At 48.8% G+C, this 12647-nt stretch overlaps 1 protein-coding gene across 3 annotated transcripts in view; it reads left to right on the top strand.

Moving 5' to 3' along the window:
* Sowah (ankyrin repeat domain family member sosondowah) overlaps nucleotides 1-12647 on the top strand; it is a 119704-nt gene that overhangs the window by 14947 nt on the left and 92110 nt on the right. For all 3 annotated transcript variants that reach the window (XM_076431280.1, XM_076431278.1, XM_076431279.1), the window contains 2 exons: nucleotides 5975-6010; nucleotides 7415-7519. In XM_076431280.1, the coding sequence (XP_076287395.1) occupies nucleotides 5975-6010; nucleotides 7415-7519 (141 nt within the window). The remainder of the gene's footprint in view (nucleotides 1-5974; nucleotides 6011-7414; nucleotides 7520-12647) is intronic.

The following is a 12647-nucleotide window of genomic DNA, read 5'->3' as shown; positions in this document are numbered from 1 at the left end:
TAATCCTGTCAACGGAGGTTGGCCGGGGGTTGGGTGAAGCCAGCAGCGTCGATGCTCCATGTTCTCCATCCGAACCAAATTCGACGTGCCGTCCGCGAAAATACGAGCTACCGGTTATGAATTACTCACGCCGACCAACGCCGGCTCAGCTAATAATCGTCTCTATGCGGCAATTTCTCCGGCGTTGTGTAATCGTTCGATGCTCGACTTGTCGAACGCGACCCCGAACCCGTTCTCTCTCTCTCCGTCTCTCTCCCGCCCCCTATTCCTATTTCAATGTGAAAAACTGCTTCCGATCGAACCTGTGTCGCCCCGTTAGTGGCTTGTAAAGTTTCCCCGATCAAATTGCCAATTTCCGGGTCTCCTCTCGACGTTCTTCGCCGGTTTCGATCCTCAAAACGCGTCGCAAATAGTCGTTTCTCATTTTCTTAATTGTGGAAATTAGCTATACACTTTCTTTTTAGTTTTAGTCGACCCTAATCTAATTTTATCTTGTCACAGAAAATCTGAAAATTACACTCAAATTTCTTTGACGCATAGCAGGCTGCCTTAGAGGACCGGTCAATTAGTCGTCCAAAAAAGTGGTAAAAAAATCGTTGGAGCAGTTTTCCAGTTTCTCCATGGAACCGTGAGGTGTGTTTAGGCTGGTTTTGGGGTCCAGCCAAAGGGTTGTCCCTAGGTGGGTCGTCTGGTTGGACAGTGCGGCGCGTTTCTGCCATTCCGCGCGTTCATTTCTGAACAGCGGAACGGGTCCGGCCGCGGTTTCGTCGTGCTCCGGGCTAAACCTTGGATTATGATCCCCGACGATAGCGGCCGATGGAAATGGCGTTAGGTAGGTGGGCGCGGAGCTAGGTAGGCATTATGGTGGTCGTTGGGAGGCGTCGCCGAACCGAACGCTGAATCACCCAGCGAGAGTTTTCCTGTCAGCGGCAGTACGGCCGCCCGCCATCCGACGAAGCCCCGTGGAATTGCCTCGCACGGCCACGAAATGAATGCGCGAACGCCCATTAGGGGAATAAATCAGGGCCAACGTTATCCGCAGCGTCGCATAATCGATCTCGCGCGCGCGCGAACGGCCACCGCTAATCCGGGCCTAATCGTTCGTTCTCTCTGTGCTCGGCCCAAGGAAAAGTTCCTCTTCCTTAACGATGCTCGTTAGAGAAACGCCGCGCGCCGGGAACTTTGACGTTCAACGGGCTACGATCCTGATCTACAGTCCTGAGAGAGAGAGAGAGCCTACGGACGAAGTGGGTAGAGATTATGGAGATCGTTGATCATTATCAAGTGTATTGGTACCGCTTCGAGGCTGGAGAGCTCAATTTAGACACGGATTCTTTATTTGGTTATAACCTCTTCTTCGCCTCTTTCTGTAAGGCTCTTTAGATAAGACAGCGATCGCAGAATGAGACTGTAATAATAAAGAAATAATCAGTGCGATACATGGAAATAATTAGTCCGATTCCGATCGAATTCGGTAATTCGTACCAGCGTGCGAAAAAAATCTTATTAGACAAAGTGGCGCGATAAATCGACGGGGCCAGATGGCAAATACAGCGAGGCTAATCCACGGTCTCCGATAATCCCCTAAACTGTCGGTAATCTTTTAAGTGGTTTCCGCAAACAGCTGGTATATTAATAGTCAAGCGCTAGCCCGACATTAACGGCCGCATTAAATAGATATCCAGCTTTAATTCGTGAAATCGATCCTCCTTCCTCTCCACCCTGGCCTCTCGTCGACCGTCGGGGATGGCTTTGCGTCGGCCGCGGATAAATTCGAGGGTGCGGCGAGTCGCGAAAATGTTTGGTTAGCATTCGGCTTATTGGCCGGCGAATGTTCCTGCTCTGTTAGGCATGTATGGATGGCCCCCAGGTTATAATAAAGCTAATTCTGCGGTGCTCTTGAGGCAGCTCGTGCCGCAACATGTTTTGCCTCCCCCTCGTTCCCGCCGCCGCAGCCCCTTCCCGTCCCCCAAAACTCGTCGACGGTTCCTTTCGCCGTTTCGCCGATATCCAACCCTCCCAGCTCCTCTCATCTCCTAGTTCCCAGCTCCGTTTCTCTCTTCTTGCTGCAACAACCGAATATATTTATACACCCCCACCGGAGGGTAGCGTCCGTTTATTAAAACGTTTCCACCCCGAACAACGAGCGCGCTTTTTCCCACCCACGCAACCCGATTATGCGTTCTGTCCATTGTCCCAGGAAAAGAGCGAGCACGTGCGCCAGCCTCGAGTGTGTCCGCGTGCTCTCACTCGGCCATGGATCAACCGCGCATAATTTAATTAGCAGCCGAGAACAATCGACGTACCACCGGCTCTCGATAATAACAACCTCGAACTTTCGCGTGACTCGCTCGAGCACGGTCTTTCTTTTTCGGTTCGTTCGAAGGGGTAAGATAATAGGGGGTGAAAGTTCGTCGGAATCATCTTCCCGAGAACGATGTCGGCCTGGAAGTTTTAAGTGCGTGTCTGGGTTCTTCGGAGTTTGCGACCTCTTGCTCGCGGAGTCAACTATTTTGTTTCCCGGTTTTCCATTTTCGTTGAAATTTCCAGAGTTGCCGGTTCGATTCAGAAAATTCGCGAACGCGACGTCGAAAGATGGGAACGGAATGGTTCCCGTGAGAGTACTCGTTCTTTTTCGTGTTTATTGCACCTGTCCCGCGAATCAGCGGATCGGTAGTTTCCCGCGGAAGGTATCAACGGCGCGTGAACTCCCGTTGACCCTAATCGTAACGGTTGTGCGAGTAACGAGGACGAGCAAAAAGAAATCGGCTGGGAGATAATATCTGAAGGGGCGTGCACGCGCGCAGCGTGAAGTCCCGATGCTCGGCGAAATTCATGGACCGACCTGTACAGCTCTGACAGGCGCCGTGTTACGATCGATTGAACGAACAGTTCGGGCCGAGGGGCTCGCCGACGACGCCGTTGCATTAATTAATTCCCGGTGATCTCAATTAAAATATTAATTACGGCGAAACAATGACCCGCTGACGGGATCAGGCGCCGATGAGGATCGGGACGACCCGTCGTCGTCTACTCTCTGTTCCACGATCTTCCTCTCTCTCTCTCCTCTCTCTCTCTCTCTCTCTCTCTCTCTATCTATCTGTCCGCCTCCGATTCGATCGTAGTATAGCCATCGTTGCGATGCTATTACGATTACCCTCCTTCTAGAAGCTTATCTGATAACCGGGCCATTATGGTCGCCCCGGCTTCAACGTTTCTGGGCTCCGTTCACGATCGTTCACGGGTCTCGTCGCGCCCGCGGAACTGGATTCGCAAACCATTTGCATACTTCTCCGGCGAGCCACGGGAAAACAAGTGTCGCATCGGCTTCGAATCGCTTCAACATCAACCGAACCCGCCGGTGACATGAGGATTTTAATGCGACGGCCTCGAGACCGTTCGCAAATGTTAACGCTTATCGAGATTCGAGGCGACGTGTACACCGTGTTTACTACTCCTCGGGACAGGCTTTTTGCGAGCGAATCGGACGAGATGCTCGCGGAATCGTTAGGCGGAATTATTTGTTGACATTTCATCCGGTCATCAAGACCATGTTAGATTGAACCCTCGTACGGCGGACCATTCTCACAACCATACGACCGACGATGTTCGCAATCGTTCACTGTTTTATTCCTCAATTTTTTAAACTCGTTCTGTAGGTACTTCTTGTAGACACATTTGTAGTTTGATTTAATCTCGCGGATTGAGTAATTCGATGACGATTTTGCTAACGATTTGGTATTTATTGTACAAATCGCCAAAGAACAGTCTCCTCGTTCCATTCGGATAATTATGAAATCCTTTTTGGGCTCAAATATCGTAATGATCCTTTTGGAATAGTTTTCGATCTATTAAATATCTGGAGGTCTTCCAGTGCAAAGAGCTAACTTTTTCTCACACTTGTCGTCACCGTCGATCATCGTAGCTGTTCGAGAGGAACAGGTCTTGAGAACTCTGTGGAGTCAACATTATAAATATTGTGACCATCACGTTCCGCTGGCGCAGATGATCAGAAGGCGACCGAGCACATCCGCTTTCGTCGGGCTCGCTCGAAAACAGAGCAAAACCGAATCTGTTTGCGGTCGGTCCGCGGCGGTTATTGTTCAGCCGGCCAGGCAATAACAACCGCTTATTGAAAGTACGATTGTCGAATCACTGATGGCGGATAACGCGCGCCCGGGGACGCACATAATAAAGACTATCCCCCGTGTCGGTGTGTATCGACGCGCTCCGACGAGGCCACGGACGTCTCTCGCTGCGAGAGAGTGGCCGTAGCACACGAAAGCTGGGAACGTACCTCGATGCACCACCTGACGCGACGGGGGGCCAGTGGTTCTCATCAGGAAACCCGTACGAATCAGGGGTGGAAAATATTCGCGACATTCAACGCCGATCAACAAAACAGCAAGCTCTCGTTCCCGAACAAGGTGGATCAAACTTTAACCCTGCAGTGACATCCTGGGGTTTTGGTACTAGACTGTGGATCTTAATTGCAAAATAAAAATTGTTGGCAGCAATTGCAGGAAACGGGAACCATAACAAAATCTGGCAATGTTCCTCCTGTTTTAAATCCACAGTCTACTCAGTTTTAGTAAATTTTTAGCATGATCCTGAAACAGGATTTCTGAATCGAAATCGAGGCAGTCGCGAAGAATCTAAGCTGGCGGGACCTCGTCCGCAGGAATCACGATTTCACTTAAGGACACGCGAGGTGGTGTCGATCGATAGAGATATATCGGGGCCAGCTAATGATGACTCGGCCGGATTCGATGCTCGCATCCTTCTTCGGCCCTCTCGCCTCGCCCCGTTCCAAGTAATTTACGAGGAGTCACGATTGATTCGGGTACGAGTGTCGATGTGAGCACCTCGAACGGACGATGCAGCCGTGACGAGTGAAAATACAAACAGTTTAACAGGGATGAGTAGTCGTTTAACGTTCTTGGGATCAGCCGCTCCTCACCACCTCCACCCTTCGTTCGATTCTTTTTCTTTTCCACTTCTACCCGGGTCTCTCTTCCTACTGCAGCGCGCGAAATGAGCTACGGGATGAGGACGAGTGCTGCCGGAAACGGGCCGAATACAGCATTAGACTCGTTTGAGTTATCGATCGAATTATTCTTCCTTCCAGTGATTGATCAACTACCTTTCTGAACGCTTCACTATGTTGCGATGAACACTTACCTCTTACTCGATTTTAATGCTTAAGTGAATCTTCGAAGTTGGAATAGAACTAATCAATACAGTCTCGTACAATTTTCTACAAATCTCTGTCTTTAATAATCGTCATTTTAAAAGAAAGGGAAGGAGTTAAATGCTCGAGTCTTACAGACGTCCCAAAGAGTGATTCACTATGAACTACCCTACTATCACCATAATTTCGTGAGGTTCTTCTAGGAACCACGGGAATAATTCCGAATTAAAAGATATGAGATTTTGACGGGACCAGAGCAGTGTCTCACAATACAATCTGTATACATTGGCCTGAAGTCGAAAGGTTAGTTTGAATCAGCTCCGAGAGGCCTTGCCAAACCCCGGGCCAGACAAAGTCCGTCCAATCGAGGCCCATCGTAGGAGGAGATCGTGGGTCCGGCGGTGGTCGGGCGAGGGGTTGCGTAAGTTGGTCCAGCCCTCCCGGGGTGTTGCGTCAGAGAATCAATTATTGGATCCGTATATCAATCTGATGACCGTGGCGCGTTCGTGGTACGCGGCGTCCCGCTGCTTTTACGCATTTTCTTCCCCCCCTCGTGTGCCCGGGGGCTCTCTTCGCCGCGAGCACGCGGCGTAAAATGGACGGAGATAGTTCTCCGGTTATGGTTGTGGGCCATATAGAGCGGGCCCGATCTCGCGCGGACGACCGGTTTTCTCTGTTGGTTCGACAAGACGTTCCACGGGCGTACGTCGCGCGTGACGTAGCGCGCCACGTTGATTTTTCGAGTGACCGGCTGAGTGACTGACTTTCTTCTTTTCCCCGCAGGGTGCCGACGAGGATGACAGCGCTTCCGTTGCCTCGGTAAGTTCATCATCGTTCCGCCGTGGACCGTGATTATCGCACGAGCGAGCGCACGCTCCTCTTCGAATCGCAGATAATTGTTCGGCCAACGATGCCCCGGACGGATAAAGCCACGCGATCGAGTATCGAGATCTTAATTAAAATTTTCGCCGATCAATCTGCTCTCGGATCTAGCCGTGATCGCGCACAAGGTGTTTCGGCTACGTGTGCTGAGTATGTACCTGGTGATTTTGCAATGGAGTTCCCAATCTTTTGTAAGCGACACCTGGCGTGATAGAGATGTGTTTATGAAGTTGCGAACCAAATGAAAATCCTATAATAGTTAATTGCAATATTTCAGTTCAGTTACTCGTACATTTGTAAACGTAGCCGGGATCCTGATTGATAATTTTCGTTTCGTTTCATTTTGTCTGTTTACCCCCAATGTGCTCACAATACATAGTTGAACACTCTGTATATGTTTGAATCACTTCTCACTATAGCTTTCTGTGATCACATAAACATCGGGACTGTACAGGGTTTATAAAAAGTAATGGTCATCCGTTCTAGGGGTGAATCTGCACCACTGGATCGGTGGACATTTGTAAGAAAAACTTGCCGCAGAATGTTTTATAACAAAGAAAATTGTTGTTAAAATGTTTTTATATCAACAACTTCCATTCATCCAGAAAAGAATAAGTTTGAAAGGAGCCACATGTCGTAAACGAATAGTTATTGAGATATAAGCTGTTAAAGTTTTTTGCAAAATTTGATTGGACTACTACAGTTTACCCGACCGTCCCTTTAAATTTCGTTGATCTCGAGACACGCACACGATTATGTTCTGTCTTATCGACACGGTCGTGTGGTCTGTAGCACACAGTAGGCTAATTCTACACATTCAAATTTTGCAAGATCTTCACCAGCTACTCGAATTAATATTCGAATGCTCTATAAAAGACGATAACTTTTTTAGTGTTGTACTATACGATTTTCACAAATTGCTATTGATCGGAATTGTAGAAAAAATACTAAAAGTTTTGCATTAGAGATTAACTGTATCTCAATAACTATTTGTTTGTGACATGTGGCTCCTTTCAAACTTTTTCTCTTTTCGATGAGTAGAAGCTATCGATGTCAAAACAACAATTTTCTTTGTCATAAACAATTTTGCAGCAGGATACCGTTACAAATATCCACCGATCCAGAGGTGTAGATTCACCCCTACGACGGATGACCATTACTTTTAGTACACCCTGTACAAATAGTAAAATCGGGACCATGTTGAAATTTGTTCCGTAAAAAACTACAACTAATTGAATTGCCTCACCCCGTAAATTCTTCCGTCCGTTCGTTGCATCGGTTCGGTAACCAGCGCCATGAGTAACCCCCGTTAATTGCGGCAATTATTGGTTTGGGGATCAGCAACTGGACGGGAAGTCGCGGGAATGGCTGGTGAGGGCAGCGCAGGGGGATTACCAGGCGTTGGCGAAGCTGGCAGGGGAGGAGCCGCGCCTAACCGGGCTCAAGGTGAGTCTAATTACGATCTTTAATTTTTCTTGATCTGTTTTTTTTCGGGAGGCCCCGAACGCGCGCGGTGATGTATCTCGCTGTCTCGAGACGCACACGCGTGTGCGGGTGAAAAAAACGAGGAAAGAGACGAGCGAGTCACGATAACGGAGAGCTGAGCGCACGGTATCGCTCGTAAATTTCTTTCGACTTGAAATAATTACCGGTCGAATCGCGTGGCCCGGCTAAAAAATCGTGGATTCGCGCGCGATTCGTCGCCCCGTTATCGTTTCCACGCACATAGCGCGCGGTGCATGGCGGGAACGGATCTCATTGAGTTACGGCCCCGCCGCCTCCGGTGATAATGACAAAGGTGGCGGGCCAGAGGTTCGGAAATATAATTACGGTGTGGCTTACCGTAGGCCTGGGATCAGGGCCGTTATTACACGCACGGCGGAACTTAACACCTGCGGCGTTGTAAATTCGCCGTTTTCGCGCGCCACCATTGACAGGTCAATAAATCTAAGAGCCCCCGTGGCAATCAGGCGGCCGGTGTACACCAAACCGCCAATATGTGGAGCGGATCACCAGTTGTCCGATACCCGACCAGTTTAAGGATTATTCACACTATTGATATTCGTTGTTATGCGTGTAAGGGCCTTCCCTGGCTGACATCGAACCGACCCCCAGAGATTTCCAGCCGGGCACGAATCAATTAGTCTTTCTAAACTGTGGCTTAGCGACGATTCCCGACCCTGCTACCTTCTTCGCACTTCTCTTTCCTGAAACGACGCGTGCACTTTCAATGTTCATCCCTCTCCAGAATCAAACCAGTAAAATCGTTTTTTCGAGGTCATCTTCCTTCGCTATGGGAAGCACTTTAAAGCTTGAAAATCGTGGTACGTTATGTGAAAAGTTCCGCGAGGGTGCAATATTGTAAGCTGTTCCACTCGGCTGTTCCGCTTGGAACATCCCCAACATTTTTACTAGGTCAAAATCCTCTATCTACGAGAGCCCAAAATGTTCTGCGATATTGTACACTATTTATTTTTCAATTATTTAGTGTTAATTCCAGTCTGGTGCTGGTGTAGTAGCACCTCGGGTTTAACACATCGAATGATCCGCGACGAACACGCATCGGGCGATCATCATCATTACATTGAGGGGGTATAGGGGATGAAGTGGAAAAAGTGTCGGCCGCGAACGACATCGCGGTGGTTGTTAGCATGAGTCGTTTCCCGACCGAACAGTTTGAACCGACCTTAACGGCCGTTCGCGGAGAACGCCGATGGAAAAGGTGGTAGAGGAAGGAAGGAAGGAAGCAGGGTATGGAAAGCGGTTGGGAGGAAGAGCGTAGATGGGAATAGAGATGGGAAGGGTTTGTTCGGAGGGAGGGATGTAGCACAGAGTGGCTGGAGGTGGCGGTCTGTGAAAGGGGGATGGAGGCGGCTCAACCGCACAGGGGCTGCGTGCTGAATTCATTCCGCTGGACAAGGTTGCCCCACACCCGGCTCCAGGCCACGTCGGCCTCATCCCTTGGGATAAATTGGCCGAACCCGCGTGTTTGCGGATAACATCGCCGCGATATACGCTCGCCTATGGCCGCACAGCTCCGCACTGCTCTCCGCACCGCTCCGCTACCAACGTAACCATACACGGCCTCGTTTTTGCAACGAGAGACTCGCGCTTCGTGGAAATTGGCAACGAACTTCGCTCCGTTGTCTTTTTCCAGTCTGCTCTCTCCCAGCGCAGAGGCGTCCTACACGCGCCGTCTATCACGCGGACCGGTTTGCGCTCTCGCGTTCCCCCGCGAGATACGCCCGCGGGAAAATGTTTTTCCACGGCGCGCCGCGCCGCGCGGCTCGCTGTTTTATTTCCGCGCACCCGACGGCCTTGTAGTTCTTTTAGTCTTCTGAAATTTGTTTCTTCCGCGATGCACGCCCGGAACATCCTTCCGCGGAATTGATTCGACGCCGCTCCGCTCGGTTTTGCGAGCCCCCGCCTCGAGGATCCGAGTGTTGGACACCTGGAGAGATTGCTGATCCTCTGCGTACGTTCTGCTTCTTTTCTTGACTGTCATAGTTTAATTACTTTGTCTAATCGTTTGGCGATCTAACGTGCTTCTGAGTTTACGAAACTTATTGTCAGAGTGTAAGCTGTTATTGTCGGTGATAATAATCTCCGAGTGTCTACCAAAAAGTGTAAAAGCACTAAGGTAGGCTGCCAATCGTTCCCAGGGCTTGTTAATGCGGAAATTCGGTGTCGTTGATACGAGAGGGGTGTAACGTTGCCAGTGGAGCCTTCGACACATGGGATATATATATATATATTAATCCATCGATGAATATGCAACGGTCAGGCCGCGAGAATGCGAGGGGCACGGGGCGCAGGAGACAAAGTGAAGCAAACGACGGGGCGATGTCGCCGGGGAAGGGGACCGGGCAGGTCGGTAGGCATTCCAATTATTCCCCCAGTAATTAAATCAACACGGAAGCTAATCAACGTGACTCCCACTCGTATGCCCTCTCTTACTCTCTCACTCTCTCCTCCTTCTCTCCACCGTTCCCCAACCCTCTCTTTTCCGTTGAATTTTTGCTCGGATAAATAAATCGACCGATTACCCGATGAACGAACGGAAAATCGTATTTCACGGTCGATCGAGGCGAAGATGTCCACTGAATAATTGAAACAAATTCATTATGTCCCTCGATCGTTCCAACTGCAGCGTAAACTGCGTCGGGCAAGGGGGGGGGGTGAAAACATCCCGGATATATTTGTTAACTCATTTGCATCGGGACGAGCTTCGAAAATTATGCTCCTGTCGACGGGGCGCTTTTTTGTATCAATAGAGTGCTGCGGAGACAAATGGTTTTTGCGATTGGTTTTGCTGTGGAAACTAAATCAATTAATGGCAAAAATTAGCGGACAACTGGAATTTCTGAAAATTAATTCCAGAATTATACCGTGACCCTCGATCTTGTTGGCCTAATTAGCGATTTCTTGCACGCCGTTATTCTTGCAATTTTGTGGTATTGTTTAGGTGGGCCCCGGTCGGTAGTCAATCCGCGTACCTTCCCTTTTCTCGCGGATGGTTTACGAGCCCGTATTAACGGAGCCGTTCACAGGCTTGCACACACAACATACGCGCGCGATCTACGTGATCGGTGCCCGAACGTCGTTGGGCGGCCATTGTATTCGCCGGGTCAGGTGTACATCGTCGCCGGGGTGCCGTGTGCCCATTATACTTTATTAACGGACGCGTCTGGCATCGCGATAGATTCGACTGTTCGATCCGCGCGTCCTCTCGGAAACGCGGAACGGCTGCTCTGACGTGGCCGCTTCTCCTCAATCCCGACGCCATTATACCCCTTTCCCTGGAATTGCTCGGGTCCTTTTTCGTCCATCCGACAGGTGCGTTGCTACTGGTCTTCGCTTGAATACTGTATCGATTTCGAACGAGTTCCTAGAATCCGTTTTTTATCAGCCTTGATGCGCCGAACAATTTACGCGAGTGTTCGAACCCTTCAATTTGTAATCCCCGGTGTTCAAGATGTCTTTCTTGCTTGGTTGAAGTATTAATTCTCAGTCAATGCATATTTCTCCATTAATCTAACAAGACATTTGGCAAATTGTTCTAGCAATTCAAAATTAAATTGTATAAGTACATCTCCGATCTCCATCAAGATGTATGTATGTACCCTCATTCCGAATTTAAACTGTTTATTTATGTCAGTGAAAGAATCTCACTTGCAAATACAGTAAATACACGATCGCTCAAAGATTTGATTAATTCTGGAAGTGAAGAATTTTTTATAGTCATGAATAATCTTGTAACTTACTAGATAAAATAGACTGCTGTAAATATCGCTTGGATAGTTCCCGAGGTCAAACATTCTTTCGAGTCACGAGTAATCTTGTAATTTGATGGATAAAATAAATAGACTGCAGTTGATGTGTTGCTCGGGTTGATATATGTATTTCCTCGGGACACCGTGTGCGAGTACGCGTTCTATTTCGGTGTCGAGATAATTATGCAATGATTGTACCATAAATAGGTCCGCTAATGATAGAGGATATGTTACTTCGCGGAAGAGCAGAGGTTTTAGTAGAGCATTAGTGTTTATCTGATTCCTGTTATGCGGATTGTGGTAGGCTTGTCGACGTTAAACGTTTTCTGCTTCGAGAAGCAGGTGTGTCTGTTCCAGACTATATTCTTCTTTGTGCTGTTACCCAGGCAATTTATTGCTTATGGTCGCTTTCTCTTGTATTGACCAGTGTTATGGTCGGCCGGCGATATTTTCAGTTGAGTGACGAGAGTGCACGCAGCTTAATGTCAATAATACGGGTGATTTAATGTACTTCGGATTTTTATAGCCGTGCATAAAAACCGTAGTCTATAAATAATAAAATAAAATAGAATTTGCTATAGTTGAATTAATAGAGCCAGTTGTAAATGTAATCTACAAAGTAAAAATATGAGTGTGGGTGTATGAAAAATGTCAGGAGATGGTTAAGTTTTCCCATCGAAATTACCGTCAGCGAGGGGCGGAGCTGGTTGAAAAGGGTTGATAGAAGTTTTTGCGGGTTCCCTTGGCAAACAACCCTGTGGATCGTTGGCGCAGCCGCAACAGCACGCGAGAGGAATCTGCAGGCAGCAAGATATCAAGAAGGGAAAGCTGTTAGCAGCTTGATCATGGCGTTATATATTGGCCGGTGGCGAGAGAGCGCAGCTTCACCGTGCGTTCCGTGTATTTATCAGCGGGTATCGGTTGGTTTAATAACGCCAGGCAATCAGAAGGTGTTCCCTCCTACCTACTTCTGCATTCGCCGCCCCCTTCGCCTCCCCTCAAAAGTTCCTCGTCGGCGCTCGTCGATAAATAATAACCATTTGTATCGGATTCTAATTACTCGCTCTAAGCAAACAAATAAAGGCGAGACCGAGGGGCGAGGTGAGGGCTTCGCGAGGGTCAGCCTTAATGTTATGGTGGCTGCGGGCTGATTTAAGGAGTGTGGGACCGCCCACCTCGAAGATGCATCTCCGGGTTCGGGCATCGGTCCACCTGTTATGAGTGTTTCAACGCCACCGTGCCGCATTCTTCTTTTTCTCTCTGCCCTCTCACTCTCCCCACCCTCCTTCATTCTTTATTTC

This window comes from Lasioglossum baleicum, chromosome 9 (genome assembly GCF_051020765.1).
Source record: "Lasioglossum baleicum chromosome 9, iyLasBale1, whole genome shotgun sequence".
Lineage (NCBI taxonomy): Eukaryota > Metazoa > Arthropoda > Insecta > Hymenoptera > Halictidae > Lasioglossum > Lasioglossum baleicum.
Note: the sequence above shows the minus strand (reverse complement) of the source record. Positions and strands in the feature narration are given on the sequence as shown.